The 18,061-nt window shown below is 38.2% G+C and overlaps 1 protein-coding gene across 14 annotated transcripts in view; it reads right to left on the reverse strand.

Annotated features, from left to right (window-relative positions):
* Positions 1-18,061, reverse strand: part of dysf (dysferlin, limb girdle muscular dystrophy 2B (autosomal recessive)) — an 86,090-nt gene that overhangs the window by 41,932 nt on the left and 26,097 nt on the right. For 13 of the 14 annotated variants that reach the window (XR_010915691.1, XM_067523284.1, XM_067523290.1 and 10 more), the window contains 23 exons: positions 17,590-17,703; positions 17,318-17,495; positions 16,787-16,911; positions 16,517-16,623; positions 16,091-16,286; positions 15,818-15,964; positions 15,609-15,740; positions 15,219-15,385; positions 14,715-14,829; positions 14,109-14,214; positions 13,849-13,991; positions 13,218-13,391; positions 12,793-12,877; positions 12,553-12,630; positions 9,147-9,328; positions 8,893-9,033; positions 8,536-8,565; positions 7,802-7,837; positions 7,468-7,509; positions 6,676-6,777; positions 5,815-5,976; positions 255-429; positions 83-156 (listed from right to left, as the gene is read on the reverse strand). Coding sequence is in view for 13 of the 14 variants with exons in the window: in XM_067523284.1 (XP_067379385.1) it covers positions 83-156; positions 255-429; positions 5,815-5,976; positions 6,676-6,777; positions 7,468-7,509; positions 7,802-7,837; positions 8,536-8,565; positions 8,893-9,033; positions 9,147-9,328; positions 12,553-12,630; positions 12,793-12,877; positions 13,218-13,391; positions 13,849-13,991; positions 14,109-14,214; positions 14,715-14,829; positions 15,219-15,385; positions 15,609-15,740; positions 15,818-15,964; positions 16,091-16,286; positions 16,517-16,623; positions 16,787-16,911; positions 17,318-17,495; positions 17,590-17,703 (2,811 nt within the window). In the remaining variant the exon portion in view is untranslated. The remainder of the gene's footprint in view (positions 1-82; positions 157-254; positions 430-5,814; positions 5,977-6,675; positions 6,778-7,467; positions 7,510-7,801; positions 7,838-8,535; positions 8,566-8,892; positions 9,034-9,146; positions 9,329-12,552; positions 12,631-12,792; positions 12,878-13,217; positions 13,392-13,848; positions 13,992-14,108; positions 14,215-14,714; positions 14,830-15,218; positions 15,386-15,608; positions 15,741-15,817; positions 15,965-16,090; positions 16,287-16,516; positions 16,624-16,786; positions 16,912-17,317; positions 17,496-17,589; positions 17,704-18,061) is intronic. The other variant, XM_067523279.1, reaches the window with a different exon arrangement.

Consider the following 18,061-nt stretch of genomic DNA (forward strand, 5'->3'; position numbering starts at 1 on the left):
TTCCCCTTTCACATTCAGGTCACTGCATTTATTTACAGAAAAAACTGAGCCCTTTTAACCAAGAAATTGATGAGGGTTTTACCTGGTCAGGCACAAGTGGCTCCTCGTCATCAATATCTATAAAAACCTCTCCAGAAATCAAATGGGGTGACTCACCTGCACAAACAAACACCATACAGAAAAACAACTTTATTAATTGTGAGTGCATCAATTTGCTAAACACGTCCACTTCCACCTGTCATCCCATGTCTTACGTCTCCATCCCTCCTCCTCTTCTTCCACTACTCCTCGTTCCTCCTCTGGGTTGCACCGATACTCCTCCAACGACCGAATGGTGCACTGACCAACCACCGGCTTCCTCCCAAACTGTCGGTTGTCAATGACTTTGATGACAATCGGCGGCATATAGAGCTCCTCACGGGGAAGTCTCTGATGGAATAAATGAAAGAGAAAATGAGAAAGAACCAAAGAATAGAAAAGATTACATGCATGGCAGGACAGATCACCCAGATGCCTTATTCTAAATTGTTATGCCACCTGCTTGCTTGATACCAATTGCCTATCAGGGCACCAATACACCTAGTTGACCCCTCCCCTACAAAAAGAAGGAATGACTGAATTCATATTTGCAGAAATTTGATCTTTGTGAGTAAAATAAGGGCACATGTGTCACTTTAAATCAGGATACGAGTTCAACCAAAATGTTTACATGTAAAGCAACACCATGAAAAAGTTCCGACGACATGGTCATCTGTAAAAATCTGTGACAATGTGATCTTTCGAATCCCATTCTGTTCTTTTCCACTCTGTGCTGGCTTTGGCAAGAATAACATATGAAACCACAGACTGTCATCAACTAATCACAGCAAGTTACACTTATTTATTTTAAGTAGTTTCATTGTGAAAAAAGTTTAGCAGCACAACCAAAGCAAAGGCCCAGTCACACCAGCCTTTAAAACACCCAAACTGTCAGGTAATTTAGAGAAGTTCAATTGCATCCCTGAGACGGGCAGCCAGTCTCAGTTTTACTTTTTGTGCAGACTGCTGTGGACATAAAAACACCAATTTACTCACTGTGACACAATTGAAACAATTACTTGTATTGGTTATTTATGTAAAATGTATTTAGATGAATTATGTGTTGCTAGTAATTCCTTAAGAAAACAATCGAGTACCTAATCTGAAGGACAGTGCCTTGCAAAAGTATTCATAGTCCTTGAAATTTTCCAAATTATGTCACATTACGACCACAAATGTAAATGTATTTTATTGGGATTTTATGTTATAAACAAAGACAAAGTGGTACTTGTAAAGTGAAAGGAAAATGAAAAAATCTTTCCAAATACATATCTGAAAAGTGTGATGTGCATTTGTATTCAGCCCCCTTTATTCTGATAACACTAACTAAATCGTATTCAAAAGTCACTGCGTGTAATTTAATTTCAGTATAAATACACCTGTTCTGTGAAGGACTCAGAGGTTAGTTAGAGAATATTAGTGAACACACAGCATCATGAAGTCTAAGGAACACACGAGATAGGTAAGGGATAAAGTTGTGGAGAAGTTTAAAGCAGGATTAGGTTGTTAAAAATAACCAAAGCTTTGAACATCTCACGGGGGACTGTGCAATCTATCTAAAAAATGGAAAGTGTGGCACAACTACAAACCTTCTAAAATATGGCCGTCCACCTAAACTGACAGGAGAGCATTAATTAGAGAAGCAGCCAAGAGGCTCATGGTAACTGGTGGGAGAATCTGTCCACAGGACAACTATTAGTCATGCACTCCACTGATCTGGCCTTTATGGAAGAGTGTCAAGAAGAAAGCCATTGTTGAAAGAAAGCCATAAGTCGCCACAAGCCATGTGGAGGACACCGCAAACATGTGGAAGAGGGTACAACCAGGTGAGAAGGTGAGACCAAATAGAAACTGCACACCACCCTGAAAACGTTTAGAGACTTGAGACTGGGATGGAGGTTTCCCTTCCAGCAGGACAACGACCCTAAAAATACAGCCAGAGCTACAATGGAATGGTTTAGATCAAAGTATATTCATGTGTTAGAATGACCCAGTCAAAGTTCAGACCTAAATCCAATTGAGAATCTGTGGCAAGACTTGAAAATCACTGTTCACAGATTGAGCAATTGTGCAAAGAAGAATGGGCAAAGATTTAACTCTCTAGATGTGCAAAGCTGTTAGAGACATACCCCAAAGGACTTGCAGCTCTTATTGCAGCAAAAGGTGTTTCTACATAGTATTGGCTCGGGGGGCTGAATACAAATCACACCACACTTTATATATTTAATTGTAAGTATCATTTTCCTTTCATATCACAATTATATACTACTTTGTGTTGGTGTATCACACAAAATCCCAATAAAATAAACTTACATTTGTGGTTGTAACATGAATGGAAATTGTAAACAACTTCAAGGGCTATGAATACTTTTTCAAAGCACTGTACATGACAGACACAAAGTTATTAACAAATGTACCATTTGTTCATAGTTTTCTGACTTATTCTGAGCATTAAAGCTGATATATCAACAGCTGTTTTGTTCTCCCAGTAAATCTGTATTTCTTTGGTTTGCTGCAAAATATGTCATTGTTATGTACATTAACTGTGGTTGGTGGTTGTATGGTTGTATTCTGTACAGTATACTTAAAATTTCAGACTGTGTGTAGCAGTACTTAATTAGGTAAAAGGAGAAGAGACTTCAGAAGACAAACAGACCATCACCTCACCTGCCTGGCTTGTTAAAAACATCTTTGTGCCAGTTGGCAAGCATGCAACTGGTGAGCTGATGCAGCACCTGTACTGTATGTGTATCATGTTTTCAAGAGCCTTTCAAAACTGTCATAACAAAACACTGACATGAGCGTCTTGACTTCACTTGATTAGTCTGGATTTTGAAGGGAGTTGCGGTGAGGTTTATGTTGCTGAAGAATGAATGCCAAGCACAGAGGACATATGATAAGACTTGCTGGAGTTAACTTTAAAGTTGGTTCTTCTGGTGCTCAACCAGCCTTTACAGCAGGTACATGTGAAGACAGTATCCCTATAATACTTTCATTTAGCCAGAGAGATTCAAGGGGAAAAAATGAGGTGGTAACTGAAATCCATTTGACCTCTCTGGGTTTAAAAGGGGCTTAAGTGGGGCTGATAATACTAAGCTTACAAAATAAACTCTGAGAGCTGACATTAGGTCGTTAGACTCTTCAAAGAGTTTCACTTAAGGAAACTATGCACGTGACATTTTCTTGTGCCCCCATGGCATATGAAAACACTTACGCAGTAAACTTAAGACCTTAATATTGTTACAATTAAATGTTTGGACTTGGTGCAGGAGCTACATTTGAGGGAAATATACAGTATATTTCCACTGTCCAGTTGAGGTTGTCACACTCTTGTGGTGGTCAACACAGCAACCTTAATCTTGTTAACATTAAACTGCCAGAGCCAAAGCAAAGATCTGTATTAAAGGGAAAAATATGTGAATATTTCCATACTCCTGTTAAAGTTGTCATAATAAAACACGGAGGTGATCAACTTCAGACCTTAATATTGTTAACATTAAACGTTCTGAGCCCATTTTGGAACTGCTGTTAGGAAAAACATGCATAATATTTCCATATTTGAGTTTAGATTTTCATAAGAAAACACTTAGGTGGAATGCAGTGCCACTGATTTAGAGTCAGTGGAAAAATATTCTCTTGGGACAGTTTTACATTTGAAAAATAAATAATTATGGTTTGGCTGATTAACATGAATGACTGAAACCTTCTACAGGCTGATGGTGAAGTCGAGGTCAGATGTAGACATGCATAGTTATATCACACACTATAATTTTTTTGGTATAGCAAAATTTCATTTGACCAAGTAAAGGCGTGTAAAGTGATAAATTAAAAATTAATGTATCACACAACAAATAGATTTATCCCACTATCTCTGCTGAGCTTTTTTGTGTCTTTCAGCTTATTGTATTGAACAAGTGGTTGGTGATGCTTCCTGGTCAGCTGTCTCTTTTTGAGTAGTGTTGGATTCTGGTTAATATTACATCTCTGTTCCTTTCACACTACATAATTTCAAGACTTAAATATTTATATTTGATATTAAGAATTAAAACAGAGGAGACTATCTGGCAGTCATTAGCATTAACACCATGTCTTTAAATCCCCACACTAGAGAATAATTCAAGCACATAATCTGTTCAGATCAACCTTAAATTGGGGACACTCTTCTTGATAACTTTTCTTGTAGTTCTTGTAAAATAAAAATAAAAATTCCACAGACCCATGTGGGCCATATATGTGCTCTATTATACACTCAAATGTTCATCCCTGAATTTATGCATTTGTGCTTTCTAATCACCTTTGTTTCATTAAATGCTAATAATTAAATGCTAATGAAATACAAATAAAAGGTACCAAGGTAATCTGCTGTTCAGCTATCGACATTCCCTAAAAAGGATAATAGATCCACAATAATATAACATAAAGTTAAAAACCTCTTTCTTTTCTGTATTTTGTATGCCTTCCCAAGTTGATTATGATTATTAATGAAGTTATTAAAGATGCAACACTTAAACATAATATTTAATTACTAATTGGATGAAATTACTAAGATTGTTATTGAGGCAATGAATTGTCAAAAATGTTCCGCAGACACTATCTTCCACATTTTTGTCCTGATGCATAGCTGAGAATAATTATAAAATATTGTTGTTTTACACAAATAATGTGCTTGACCAAATGCAGAGCAGTGCCTGACCCTGGGAGGATCCAATTCCCAGGCTCCAACGGCCACGTAATTAATGCCTCTGGGGAATATTTTAGAGTTTTAGTGTGGAAAGGCAACAAATAAAAACAGCTGTTCTTGCTGTTTATTTTTTTTTTCCTTTCAGCTTATCCTGTGAGTTCAGGGTCGCCACAGCAGATCATTGTCCGCATGTTGATTTGGCACAGTTTTTTTTTTTTTTACACCAGATGCACTTCCTGATGCAACCCTCCCCAATTTCTGCCAGACTTGAAATGGCACTGCACAGCTGGGGAGGGGAAGTGGCTGTTAGGGGTTCAGTTTCTTGCCCAGAGACACTTGAACATATAGCCGCGATCGAACAACTGACCCTGTGGCCCATGGACAACTGCCTTTACCAACTGAGCTACACAAAAACAGCTGTTCTTGCTGTAACATTAATATTTCTTAATTTGCAAGGATACGCTTTGGGCTATTCCCTGTTGGAAGAGTTACCACAGCTTAAAGGTCCTGGGTGCCACACAAACAACACACTTAATTGGAGCTTCCTGTTGTTTACTTTAATCTTTACAAGTAAAAGTAAAGAAGCCAGTTGTTGTGAGTCACACAAATGGGAACGACACAAGAGAGTATGGCCACAGCTTTTAAACTGAGGAAGAAAGCTTCCTGAAATTGGATTACCAATTACTATTACACTCTGTTAACTCAGCTCCTTCTGGTGAGCCACAAGTCTCAAGATCTGTCAGTTACGGCTACTATAATGTCCTCGTGTTAATTGTTTTTTTTGTTTTTTTTCCTGCAAGTTCTGCTTCACAAAATTACATTTCTTGACATGTATACTGTCTGGTCTATAGGTGCTCAGCTAATCCTTCTAATAGAGTGATGGAGTAGGGAGAAACAACTAAATTACACTATTTAGCACAAGGTTCCTTATTTGAAAAGAATTGTGGCTGCACTGATGAAGATAAATGATTGATGCAAACCACATCACAGCAGAGCACTCTTTTGCCATGAAAGCAGTGGGCCTCTGCACTGATTTTGAATGTCTGAGTATTTACCACATCAAGGATGAGGGTATTGACATCAAAGTTGGGCTTCTTCTTCACACTGCGGATAACGCAGCTCTGAACCATGGTCCCTCCACACTCCACCTGAAGGCTCGGGGAGGTAACACTGGCCAACTGGAAACTTTTTAAGTTACGAACTCCCCATGCTAAGATCTGAAGAAGACAGGAAGAAAAATATTATTGTTGATAAGATTTTTTTATTATAAATAAATTATTTACTTTATGATACGTTACAAAAATGGTCATAAATATGTAAAGAATGCAAAACTGCATCTTCAGTTTTGATGGTTTTGATGGCCAAAAAAGGCCCAAGATAATAAAATATCAACCAAAACAAGAAGAAAATTCTCACAAAATTTAGAAGCTGTAATCTGCACTAACATTACAATATTTTTATCAAAAGAACTAAACGAACTAAAATGACTTAAGGGTCATTTTAAAGCTAAAACTATTTAAGGTGTAGATTAAACCTTTACCTGTCTAATTAGGATTTACAGCTTTCCTTTTGTGACATATATAGAACCTAAATAAATAACATTTAACTGGATAGTTGGAAAAAACATGTGAAGATGTCATCTTTAACTTTTTGAAGTTGTGATCTTTTTCAGTACCTTGTGACCTTAAGATAATATAATCCATTGTTCCAGTAGCGAAAAGACAAGCATCAGAAATTGCATCACACATTAAATCTAAATATTGCCCCGCACCCCTCACATTAGATGAAGAGGAGGACGGTGTGTTCGTAGACAGAGAGAGAAGAGTAAAGCCGAGAGTGAAGGACTGACAGTAGGGACTTTAAATGTTGAGGAAAATACAGCTATTAGCAACTGTTGCAATACATCCTATTGATACCTCGATGGCTGTTCTCTGCAGAACAGGCTTGATTCCCTGAGGAACCATGAAGACATTGGGCTCTCTTTGTGGGGGTGGATATGGAAGGTCGGACTCCTCTGGCTGCCAACAGAAACAGAAGACATCAAAAAGCGACTCAAAAAATACATAAATAAATACAAAGAGCAATGCTATTCAATGCCAGACAAATGATGCCCTTGCCAAAGCAATGTAAATAAATAGTTACTGTTTACATGTTAAATTAAGTTTTGAATGTGAAATTAGCAGAGATGTAACATTCAAATTTAAACAAATACAAATACAGTCTTTATCAAAAGATTCTGTAGGAGGCTGAAAAGTACATGCATATAAATATTATGATGTTTTCCTACAATAAAGAAATACCAAATAAATAAAACTGCATTTACAGAAATTAAATTAGATCTTAGTCTAACAAGTCTTATTCTTAATCATCTTCTATAGATGACAAATGTATTATGTTGTTGTTTCAGCTCAACAACAGGCCTACATAAAGTAATAAACACTTTTAACAAATTATATTATATATTATATATTATATCATATATGTTTTATATTATAAAACAAATATGAGAGTTTGGGATATAAAAAGTGTTACTTCAAGATAGTAATGTTTTTTTGTCTTATTTTTATTGATGCAAGATTTTTATTTTTAAAAAAAACAAATCCAGAAAACGTACAAAAAGTTTTGACATTTAGTGAGATTTTGCAAAATCCAAAAATGTAAAGAAGAACTACTGGATAGTAAGTAAATAATATATAGCAGGATTGTACCCATTGCTGCAGATTTTCAGAGATGAATCCTGAAAACATCAACTGAAAATACAAAGACAGAAAAAAATAAAGCAATGACAGACAGAAGTGGATTATCAAGATACTCTAACTCTCAGAGATTTGCAAAAAGAAAAAAAAATCAGAAATACAACTATTTCTTGGTCTTAACATAACATATAACATATTTGAATCAGAATTCAAATGCCTTGTGTTCAATATTAGTATTTAAAAATGTCTTTGTAGTTGTAATGATCAGATTGATATTGTGCAGATGCCCTGTTTTCAGCCAGTGGCAGCATATGAATTGTGTGACTTGTCCTCTGTGTGGGTTTACCTCATCTAGAACATGGGTGGAGGTCATGATGTCTCCCTGCAAATAAGAGAGAAAGTTTAAAAAGAAGCTTTAAAAGCTGAAAATTGTAATAAAAATTATTAATAATATATAGCAAAAAATAAATAAAGGTAAAGTGAGAAAAAGGGAAAAGAATAATATATATACAAATAATAAAATACAATAATCAGAAAAGGTTGGGGATATTTGACTTTTGGTTGAAATTTATGGAAAATGTAAAATGTTCGTGCTACAGTGATATTACACCATGAAAGTAGGGCATATAAGTAGAAGCATGCAATGGTAATTTCTTCATGTCAAACAATTTATTGAAACAAAAGCTAACAACAGTGGTGAGTATATCACAAAAACATGCCAATGTCTCAATAACTGGACAATTGTTAGGTGCCATTTTGGACTCATGATGTCAAAATGTGAACAGCATGTTGAAGAGGAAGGTTTAAATACAAATTGTTATTGAACCAGAACATTTATTGGTCGATACATAAATCACGTTGTGATTTTTGCTGTTATTGGCCTTGTTAGACAACAGCGTGTTATGCAGTAAGTACTGAAACATTGAAGAGTTGGACAGTTTCTCATTAAAAAGTTTAGAGAAGGTCAAATTAAGTTCACCTGTAAAGGTTATAGTGCATTTTAGGGGCATTCTGAAATTTCACCCTAAAGTCAAATATCCTTAACTTCTAGTGAGTAGTGTATTTATAATTTTTACTGACCTCTTGTCCTGGGATATGGTGAACTGCTGGCTGTAGATACAAAAGCAAAAAAGATTATTAGCATTATTGATTGAAATTATACATCAGTATAAAATTTTAAACTTATTGAATATAATCCATAAAGTTCCTGTTTATACTAAATGTATTACACCATCTTAACACACACTCATTTTGAATGTTACTAAATACCAACCTAAAGTTCCAGACCAAAAATTAATTTGGCCAATATTAGAACGCCACAAGAATTTTGGCAAATGAAATGAAGAAAAGGAAAAGGATGGTTAACAAAAATGGGAAAGATGAGCAGAAGATTTAGAAAGAGGAGATGAAGCTAAGAGTGAAAGGATGACATCTGACCTTTTCTCTGCGGATGAGCTCAAAGGCAGCCAGCAGCTCGCCACCGTTTTTGTCTCCTTGTCGAATCGGGAACCAGGCCAAGCGGGGGGGACGAGACAAGGTGGGCTTGCACACACAGCGGCCCAGGAACTCATCTGCACCCTGGACATTTGAAATATATACGCATGTACTGTATACCATCTTTATACATGGAAAGGGACCATTTAGCTTTTGTTTCTTGGCATACAAATTAGAAACTAGTCACAGAAACTCACATATGTATCCTCATCATAAAGCTCCACCACCACATTGGGAGGATTGGCCATCGTGGCCTCAGGGTCGCCAAAAATCTCCAGCTCGTAGAAGATGAGCGTCTGATCCCAGGTGGGATTTAAAGTGTTACGCACTGTTACCGTCCTCTGGGACTGATGCAGGAAGGACACTATAGCGTAGGGGTCTGGTGAGAAGCAACAGGACAAAACCATCATCAATGTCATTAATGTCCTTTCTGTAGGGATTTTGCATCTTCTCCCGGTGCTCGCATGCGTTTTCTCTGGGTACTGTACTTTCCTCCTACACTCCAAAGACATGTATGCAGAAGTTACAGTATCATGCAGACTGGGAGCAGATATGCCAACTCTAATTGCAACGTAATCACTGACACACATGGCAGCAACATCCACCCATGTTTGAGTAAGTAAGATTTCGACAGTGAGGGGTTTTTCTGTCAACATGTAATTGAGGGTGCAAACATTACTCCAAAGACAAGTATCTGAATTCTTTTTTTAATGTAAAGACTGTCTTGAGTGAAAGATTTTGTTACCACAAAATGTTCTGCAAATGGAATCCCCCCAAAGTGCTTGATATTGAAAGAAAATGACAAAAGTCATGTGAATTACTTGAAATTATGTAAAGTCAGACGCTGACAGCCAAGACACAGACACACCAGCCACCGGATGAGAGATGTCAGGTAACACTACAGGAGAAGGCTGCATTATTCTGTAAAGGTTAGTCACTAATGATGAAATGTGAAAAATCAGCCATAATATTTGCCTCTAAATATGTAACAATCCCCAAATAAAGTTTATTTTATTACAAACTGACAGAAATGAGGATTCACCTGAACAAAACTTTAAATCGAAACTGAAAGAAATGGCTCGTTTGATGAGGATATGGTGCCCCTTAAAAAAAACAAAATAATTAAAAACAATCAGCCCCTTTGAGCAATGACATGGTTCTGCCTAAACTGAGACTCTGAGTGATGTCATCTGGAGTCGTTTTTTAGCTACAAGCAGACAAATAGTTTGACATAGCAGAAGTTTTATGCCTTTCATATTCATGTTCTCCGCAAACTAGAACCACAAAATCAGTGAAGTCAACCTGTAACCTTTCAGCAGAAAAAAAGTGAATGTGAGACAAGGAAATTTTGTTCCTAAAAGGTTTAAATTATTTCCCTATAGATATTTGAAAACATAATATGGCAGTAATGTCATTCTAACAAATCACAGCTGTCCTACGAGACACACTAAAGAGCTGAAGTCATGGCTGCAGCCAGGGAATGCGTTTTTAATACGACTCATCACATGTATATCAGTACAAACTTATGTACTGTGTGTGTGTCCACACTATGTTGACGTCCCACGTGGTGACATCAGTAACTTGGGAATTCCGAGTTCAAAACTGAGGGCTGGGAACGCCACTTGTAGAACTTTGTTATTCCATGTTACAATTACACACATGCACACACACACACACAAACATAAAATACACATTTACATACTGTTACACACATGGACATACAAAGTGAGGGTTTCTTATTTGAGGCCGAGTAAAAAGTCTCTATGGAGCCGTTAGTATACGAGTAAACAGAAGCTACGTATAATTTTCCCACCAGCCCTCATTTAACCCTAAAAGTGACACACACACACACACACACACACACACACACACACACACACACACACACGCTCGTACTTACATAACCCCCCTGGGCTGTTTGTATTGCTATCATATGAGCTAATGGTCTGTTGGGAACGCTCGGTAATTGAATGGGTCACCATGGGTGGTGTGTCTATGTAGTATGTGTGTGTATATATATATATATATATGTGCGTGTGTGTGTGTGTTGGAGCCACAGAAGGACACAAACACAATAAAGACTGGGAAGAGAAAGGGAGAGCAAGAAACAGGGGAAGGAAGAGAGATGGAGGAAAGAAAGGGTGAAATAGAAATGGAGGGAAAAGGGGAGGAAAGGGGTGAGAGAAAGATGGGAGGAAAATGGAGATTGCCAAATGTGGGAATTTAGATCATCACTGAAACATTTTAAGGCAGAAAGATGTAAAGAAAGAAAAAAAAAAGACCTCAGTGTTTGATAGTTGACACGGTCTTTAATCATGGTCGCCTCAACGCCATGTAACACCAGATTAACACAAAACTGAAGCCCATCCATCAACTGTACTCAGCCATTACGTCTGTCTGTGTGCGTGTGTGTGTGTTTGTGTGCAAGTGAGAGTCCTAGAGATTTATCATTTCAGTCTGTGTCCAGGATGCTCTCTCGCTTCTTCTCCCAAAGCCATCTCTTTAACCAGCCTCTCTCCATTGATAGCTCTATCATCTATCATTTCTCTCTTCCTGTCTTTTCATCCCTCTGTGTTTTTTGAAATCCTCATCTCTGTTTTTACATCGGTGTCTGCGGTGGATTTGTGATTAACTCTCACATACACAGTAGCCACAGTTTCCATTACCTCTTCAGATAAAAGAAAAAACATTTTGTCTTTTCTTTTTTTGCCGTCGCTCTGATTTAACTCCACTTTCTGGTCTCTCTCCATCTTTCAATTCTTCTTCTCTTTGCAGTGGACTAACATCAAATGTAACCTGAGCTGTTTTAAAATGAAATCATTATTTTTAGTGTTTTTATAATAATTTGCCCAAAGTAAATAGACATTAATCCTGTACCTCCAATGTCTCTGTGGCTTTATAAAACCACAAGTCTTATTTTGAAATATTAGTGGAGTTGCAATGTACCTAAAATTAAAGCAAATATTTTAATGTTACCCTAAGTCTTTGTAGTATTTTACTGTTTTGATGATGGTGTCCATATCAAACTCATGAGCTGAATGTATGTAGAAGAAATCGCACACAAATATAATCTTGTGTCTCCAACTGCTCTGTAATCTCTTGCGAGTTTCACATAGCTTTCCAGTAACTCCCACACACTCAAACCTACATGTTCACATTTTGCTAAATTAAATTACATCAGCCTGTTTTAGCCTTCATAATTTTTGGGGGAGAACAACCGGACTGGCTAGGTTTGGTTGGGTGGGATGTGTAGACAGTAGTGGTTTATTAGGGCTTTTTTTTTTTTTTGCCTAAAACGGATGCCTGCCTCTGACAACAGCAAAGCTACAGGTTGGAAAAACAAAACGAGCTGAACGATGCTCAGATGCTCTGTAGATCTGAGGGAGGCTGCAGAGTCAAGTGATAAGCTTATGTTTAGTGTTTAATCACAGTTCGTGGTCAAGATTTTAAAAAAGCAGCAGTGATCAGAAAGGAAATGTTTTGCACTACTGGGAGTAACGCTCCAGCCATCACATGGTGCAAGTAACCAGCATCCATACTGATACATGACAGATGCATAATGGAAAATATTTCACAGATTTTAAATAATTCACAGTTCATTACCAGAGAAGCTATCTTTGTCCATGGCCAGCAGGTCTCTGGCTTGGTACATGTAGCAGCGCAGATGGTAACGAGTGCCACCTGCAATACACACACACACACACACACACACACACACACACACACACAAAGTCACATAACACTATATAAGGTTAGTGCAGGTGTGGAAAAAAGAGGAAAAGGGAGCAAAAGAAGGAGATTACAAAAATAATTAGTGTGCGTGGGGGGTGGGGGGGTTCTTACGGTCAAAAAAACAGGAAATGGTTGGTCTGTTTACTCCAAAAGTGGTTGTGACTGATTTGTCATCATTCTTGTCCTCTATACTGCCCTGTGGGAGAAAGAGACTGAAAATGAGGTGGTAGAAAACATCAAAAAGAAAGAGATCACATTCAGACAGAAAACTACAGCAAAGTTGACCCAAAGCTTCAATAAAATGCCACATTCATAAGCAGTTTTTCTGCAGAGTCTTCAAAATAAAAGACTTTACGGCTCACAAACACTATGCGGTCAAATGACATGTTGAACTGGTGTTAATGAGAAGGGGGAAAAAAATATTCACATACTTTTGGCTTTGTAATGTAGTTTAAATGCCATTATCAGGCATTTCATTTTATCCCTAAGTAATGATGTGATAAATCCAGGGCAGCTTTTATTTTCTTCCCTCTCACCAGAGAACACTCCAAAGCAAAGATGGCAGCCGGCCCAGTCTTCTCCAGTGGCTCCATACGGCACCTCCACCTGCGCCTCCTGAAACTGTCCGTCTTCCTCGGCTTCAGGTGGAACTTCCAGCCGAACAGTGACGCGTACTCCCAGCCCTCCCTCTCCGTCTCATCTGGACGCTGCTGTGAACACACACTAATACTGATCAACATTTGCAAGTCATATCTCTATATAACATGTAACATCATTTTACATCACTGTAAATACAGAGATGTATACAAATCCATTGAAACACTTCCTAGATCAATTTCAACCTCCTTGTCTTTCAAGAAATTTTTAGAAAGTCTAGTTTGCTCATTTGTGCTTGTACAACGCCATCTAGTTGTTAGTCAAAGCAACTTCAACTGCTCACAAACAAGGATGATACAGAGAAAACTGAAGACTGAAATGAACAGGGCTAAAAAAAAAAAAAAGGGAATATTTGGAAAGGTTAGGCTGCAAATAGCTGCATATCATCAACCTATTTAGCCTCTTGTTCTCAATTCAGTTTAATTAAAGCTACAGTATGCAGTATAAACTAGTGCAGTCATTATTCTGAAATTATAATAAAAAAACATGCTCTAAAATGTGACTCTCTACTTTTCTGAGAGCATCCATCTTCTGTTGGTCTCGTCGTCTCATCCGTATCCATCGTCGTCGTCTATTAGTGTGGTACATCTTTTCTGCCGGCACCCAGGACTTGGGACGGCGGTCTGGAGGGATAGTGATGCCGTACTCCCAGCCTGAACACACACACATACACACACAATGATGGATTTATCTGGTGCTTTGCAGGACTTTAGCTCTCGCTGTTGTAGGAATTGTTTTCTTGTGTGCTTTTTGTGTGTGCGCATGTGCACCCTGATCATCCACGGCCCTGTTGAGATCTTCGCTCCACTCCACATCCTCCCACACCCATCCAGGAGGACACTCCACCTCATCCCTTGGCACAGCTTTCTCCCCGTTCTGACACACACAGGCAAACACTTTTTTAGATGTATAAAAGTTGTTTCGTATCAAATTCAACCCTTTTAGGAACTCTAATGTCATTATGTCAGCTCAGTGGAATTGTAACATTGTTAGCCTACACTGACCAACAAGTCTTTATTAGGTATAGCTCCTGACATATTTTTATGAAGGTCAAATATAAAACCTCACCTGTAAATCATAAAATTACTTAACTTAACTACTACTTAACTGATTACAATAATAAAGGCATAGAGTTAGCAACAGGACACAACTAAAGATGTGACAAAAAGGAGAAGAAAGCATTACCAACAAAAGTACAGAAAAGTGGTGGTAGTAGGATGGTGTGTAAATAGTAATCCTACATAGAACACTATGCTAATCAATGGTAAAAAATGATTTAAGTAACTATTACCTGTATAATACTAGCAGCACTGTTAAATTAAAGCAACGATAGGTCCAGAAACACACACAAACATCCACACACAACACACACGTACCACATCAGTGTACCCCTCTGGCATGCCGATCCACTGTCCACCTGGTAACCTCATCTGGGTTTCAAATACTTCCTCTGTGAAGGTCATGTGACCAGCATCCGTGTCAAACAGCAGGCTGAGGGATTAACAACACAGACAACAACACACACACACACAGAATGTACAGATTCAGCCAGATGCTCACAACAACAAATTTTTAAGAACCTAAAAATTAAATGTTAAATCATATACTATAAACGTTTTGCATTTTCCCATAAACAAATCTTATTAGCTGACAATAGTTTAACTATTTCCTTCCTGACTGACACTTGCATTAATAACCTACAGTAGGGGAAAACTCCAATTGTCTTAATAAAAGTGTTTTAATATCAGTTAGATTTAGAGTTAATTTATTCATTTTAATCATGACAAACATAAAGACGAAAGGATTTATGTTTTATGAGATGGACATAAAACATAAATCCTTTCATCTTTATCCTGATTCAAACTCACACACAGACTTACGTCTTCTCCGGGCTGATATACCAGTCTCCAGCCCAGGTCCAGCCAGGCGAAGGTTTAAAGCTGTCTTTAGGCAGTTTCACTCTTCCGGTAACATCACTGAACTTAGGGTAGGTCAGACCTGTAGTTCCCCAACTGCCGACCAGGGCGAGACGGGTCTGGTTCTCGTACTACAGAAAAAAAACAGGACACTTAAATTCACTGTGTGAAACAATTACTTATCTACGGTCTAGCTGTACGTGTCCTTATATAAAACTAAATGTTTATATTTGTAAAATGAAAACTGCTGTTAATGTAAGTTGTTGTAAGGTCGATGTTCAGTGTAATGATGTGTCCTTGGCAACAGAAGGAGACAGAGTATAGATATGAGCACTTGAGTTGTGTGTATTTTACCGTCTCAGCAAAGACAGAGAGCTTTCCTTCAGCATACTGGTTAAAGTGTTTGACATCAGCAGACAAGCCAAACCACACTTTGACTCTCAGCTGACCAGGAAGTTTGGCTTCTCCACCACTGGCCTGTGGGTACTGTAGGTCACACAGAGAAAGAGCCATTCACACTTTATGTCAGAATGCAAAACTTGTTTACCTGTCTTAATGTGTACCTTGAGGAGGACTGTCTGCAGCTGTCCACAGTGTTTCCCACAGTGCTGCTGGGAGTAGATCACAGTGTGTGCTGGGATGCGGTAGTACGCCACCCTGCGGTCGCCCTGCATCATCCAGATCAAGATGTCTGGAAGACTATTCTGAGGCTGGATGAGATATAAAGTAGTTCCTGTTAACAGTTACCTACAGTACTTGACATGTACCTAACCCCTCTAACTTGTTTACAGCAAAGTTCATTGAAGAGTTGTTTAAAAGAATATTTACACACTCACCTCCTCAGCCATGGTCCTCAGTCTGTTGGCCCAGTCCTCAGCCTGCTCTAGGACATTGGACAGCTCAGTGGCCGGTCCGTGTTTAAGAGCGAGTGCTGCCGCTACAATCTGCTGTAAGTGCAGATTACGAATGTGCCTCAACGAGCGGTCCAGAGGAGTCGCACACTGCCACTGTTCAAGAGATGGCAGCTCCTCCCTTGAGAGAAAAAAAAACAGATAGAGAAAGTGGAGGAGGGGGACACAAAAGACAGAAATAACTGATCAGAGGTGTAGCATAAATGTGTTACTAACAGGCAAGTCGACAGGTCTGAATTTAAAGTACATAAATAAGTTAACCTCATTCACCATTATACTAGAATACTGTACTTGAGTGACTATACTTTACTGCAATTTAAAGTCTGGACAGTGACTTCATACAGTGGTCACCTGCAGTCTGTGATGACCTGATCCAACAGCTCAACCACTCGCAGCTCCACCTCCTCCAGGTCACCTCCTGCGTTCACTTCTAGCTGCACCCGCTGCAGATTGGCCTCCTGGACACAAATGTTCAGGTGATCTATATTTTATTTTATTCATTTTAAGTACAAACCAATTAAGAAACACTAATTTGCACAGATGATCTTAAGTGTAAAACTTTAGGATGTTCTTATAAAGATACATACAGGAGAGGAAACTAAGATAATGTATCACACTCACCAGTCTGTCTATAATTGCCAGCAGCATGTTGAGAGCCTCGATCCTTGGTTTGATATCTTCCCACTCGGAAGATAGAACCACCACCGGCTTAACATTTCCCCAAGGAAGGTAGTAATAGTGGCAACCTTGAACACACAGACACACACACAAAAAACCCACATAGATGATTATACTGTGATTATGATTGCACTAATATGATCATTATGAAAATCATGACCATTATGATATCCTTGTTTTTAAATTTGATTTCTAAAAATATATAAAGTAAACTGGAATGTCTAAAAACATACTAAAATATATTAAGTAACTACATCAACCAGTCAAGCAGCAGTTTATATCTCTGAGCAGACTCATGTTTGAATCATTTTAGTCATGATTCCAATACGTTTTGTGCCAGATGTAATGAAATTCCCTCCAGTCCAAGTGAATGTCTGTGACAGTTTTGAAAAAGATTCCCTCAAGTACTACAAATTTAAATATTTGTTTCACCTGAACTATGTTGGCACCAGTTACAACATGATGTTGACCTACCATCAAACACGGCCCTGCTGAACTGTGTGGTGGAGGCCAAAGGGAGACAGGTGTAGTCATACTTGTTTCCGTAGTTACCAATGCTGACCTCAAACTGGATGGCATCGTCGACGTCCTGGAGGAGTGTGGCTGAGTAAAAAGCTACAAAGAGTGAAAACTTCCTCTTCCGGAGAAATTTCTGTGAGACAGAAAGATTGAGACAGAAGTACAGATGAATAAATGCATATCTATTATATCATCTACATCCACAGCTTAACGTCCTTTCCTCCCACCTCCACAGTGAGAAGTTCATCTGATGGTATGTCTTCAGTTTTTTGTTCGGGCTTGTCCATCAGTTTTGTGGTTAGTTCCAGTAGAACTCGACCTCGGTACGCCACACCCTCCCCCTGACAGAAAGACAGACAGGACAGGATAGGATAGGATAGGAAAAAAGGCTGTCATGGTTTACAGTATGTAATATCATATACAATAAATGTGTTTTAATGAATGTGTTTATTGGAGAGATAGAAGCATTTAAAAACTATTAGACAAGTAATTTCAGTGTGTAACTTCCAGCAACAATCAAAGATTTAAAAGGTACAGTGTGTAAGATTTAGTGACATCCAAGTAAGTACATTTAGTAGGTACAAATTTGCAGTACTTTGCAGGACCGTTTCCATTCTAGGCTACTTTTACTTTTGCTCCACTAAATGAAGAAAAATATCGTAATTTTACATCACTACATTTATTTCATAGCTTTAGTTA

The sequence above is a fragment of the Channa argus genome, chromosome 12, assembly GCF_033026475.1.
Source record: "Channa argus isolate prfri chromosome 12, Channa argus male v1.0, whole genome shotgun sequence".
Classification (NCBI taxonomy): Eukaryota; Metazoa; Chordata; class Actinopteri; order Anabantiformes; family Channidae; genus Channa; species Channa argus.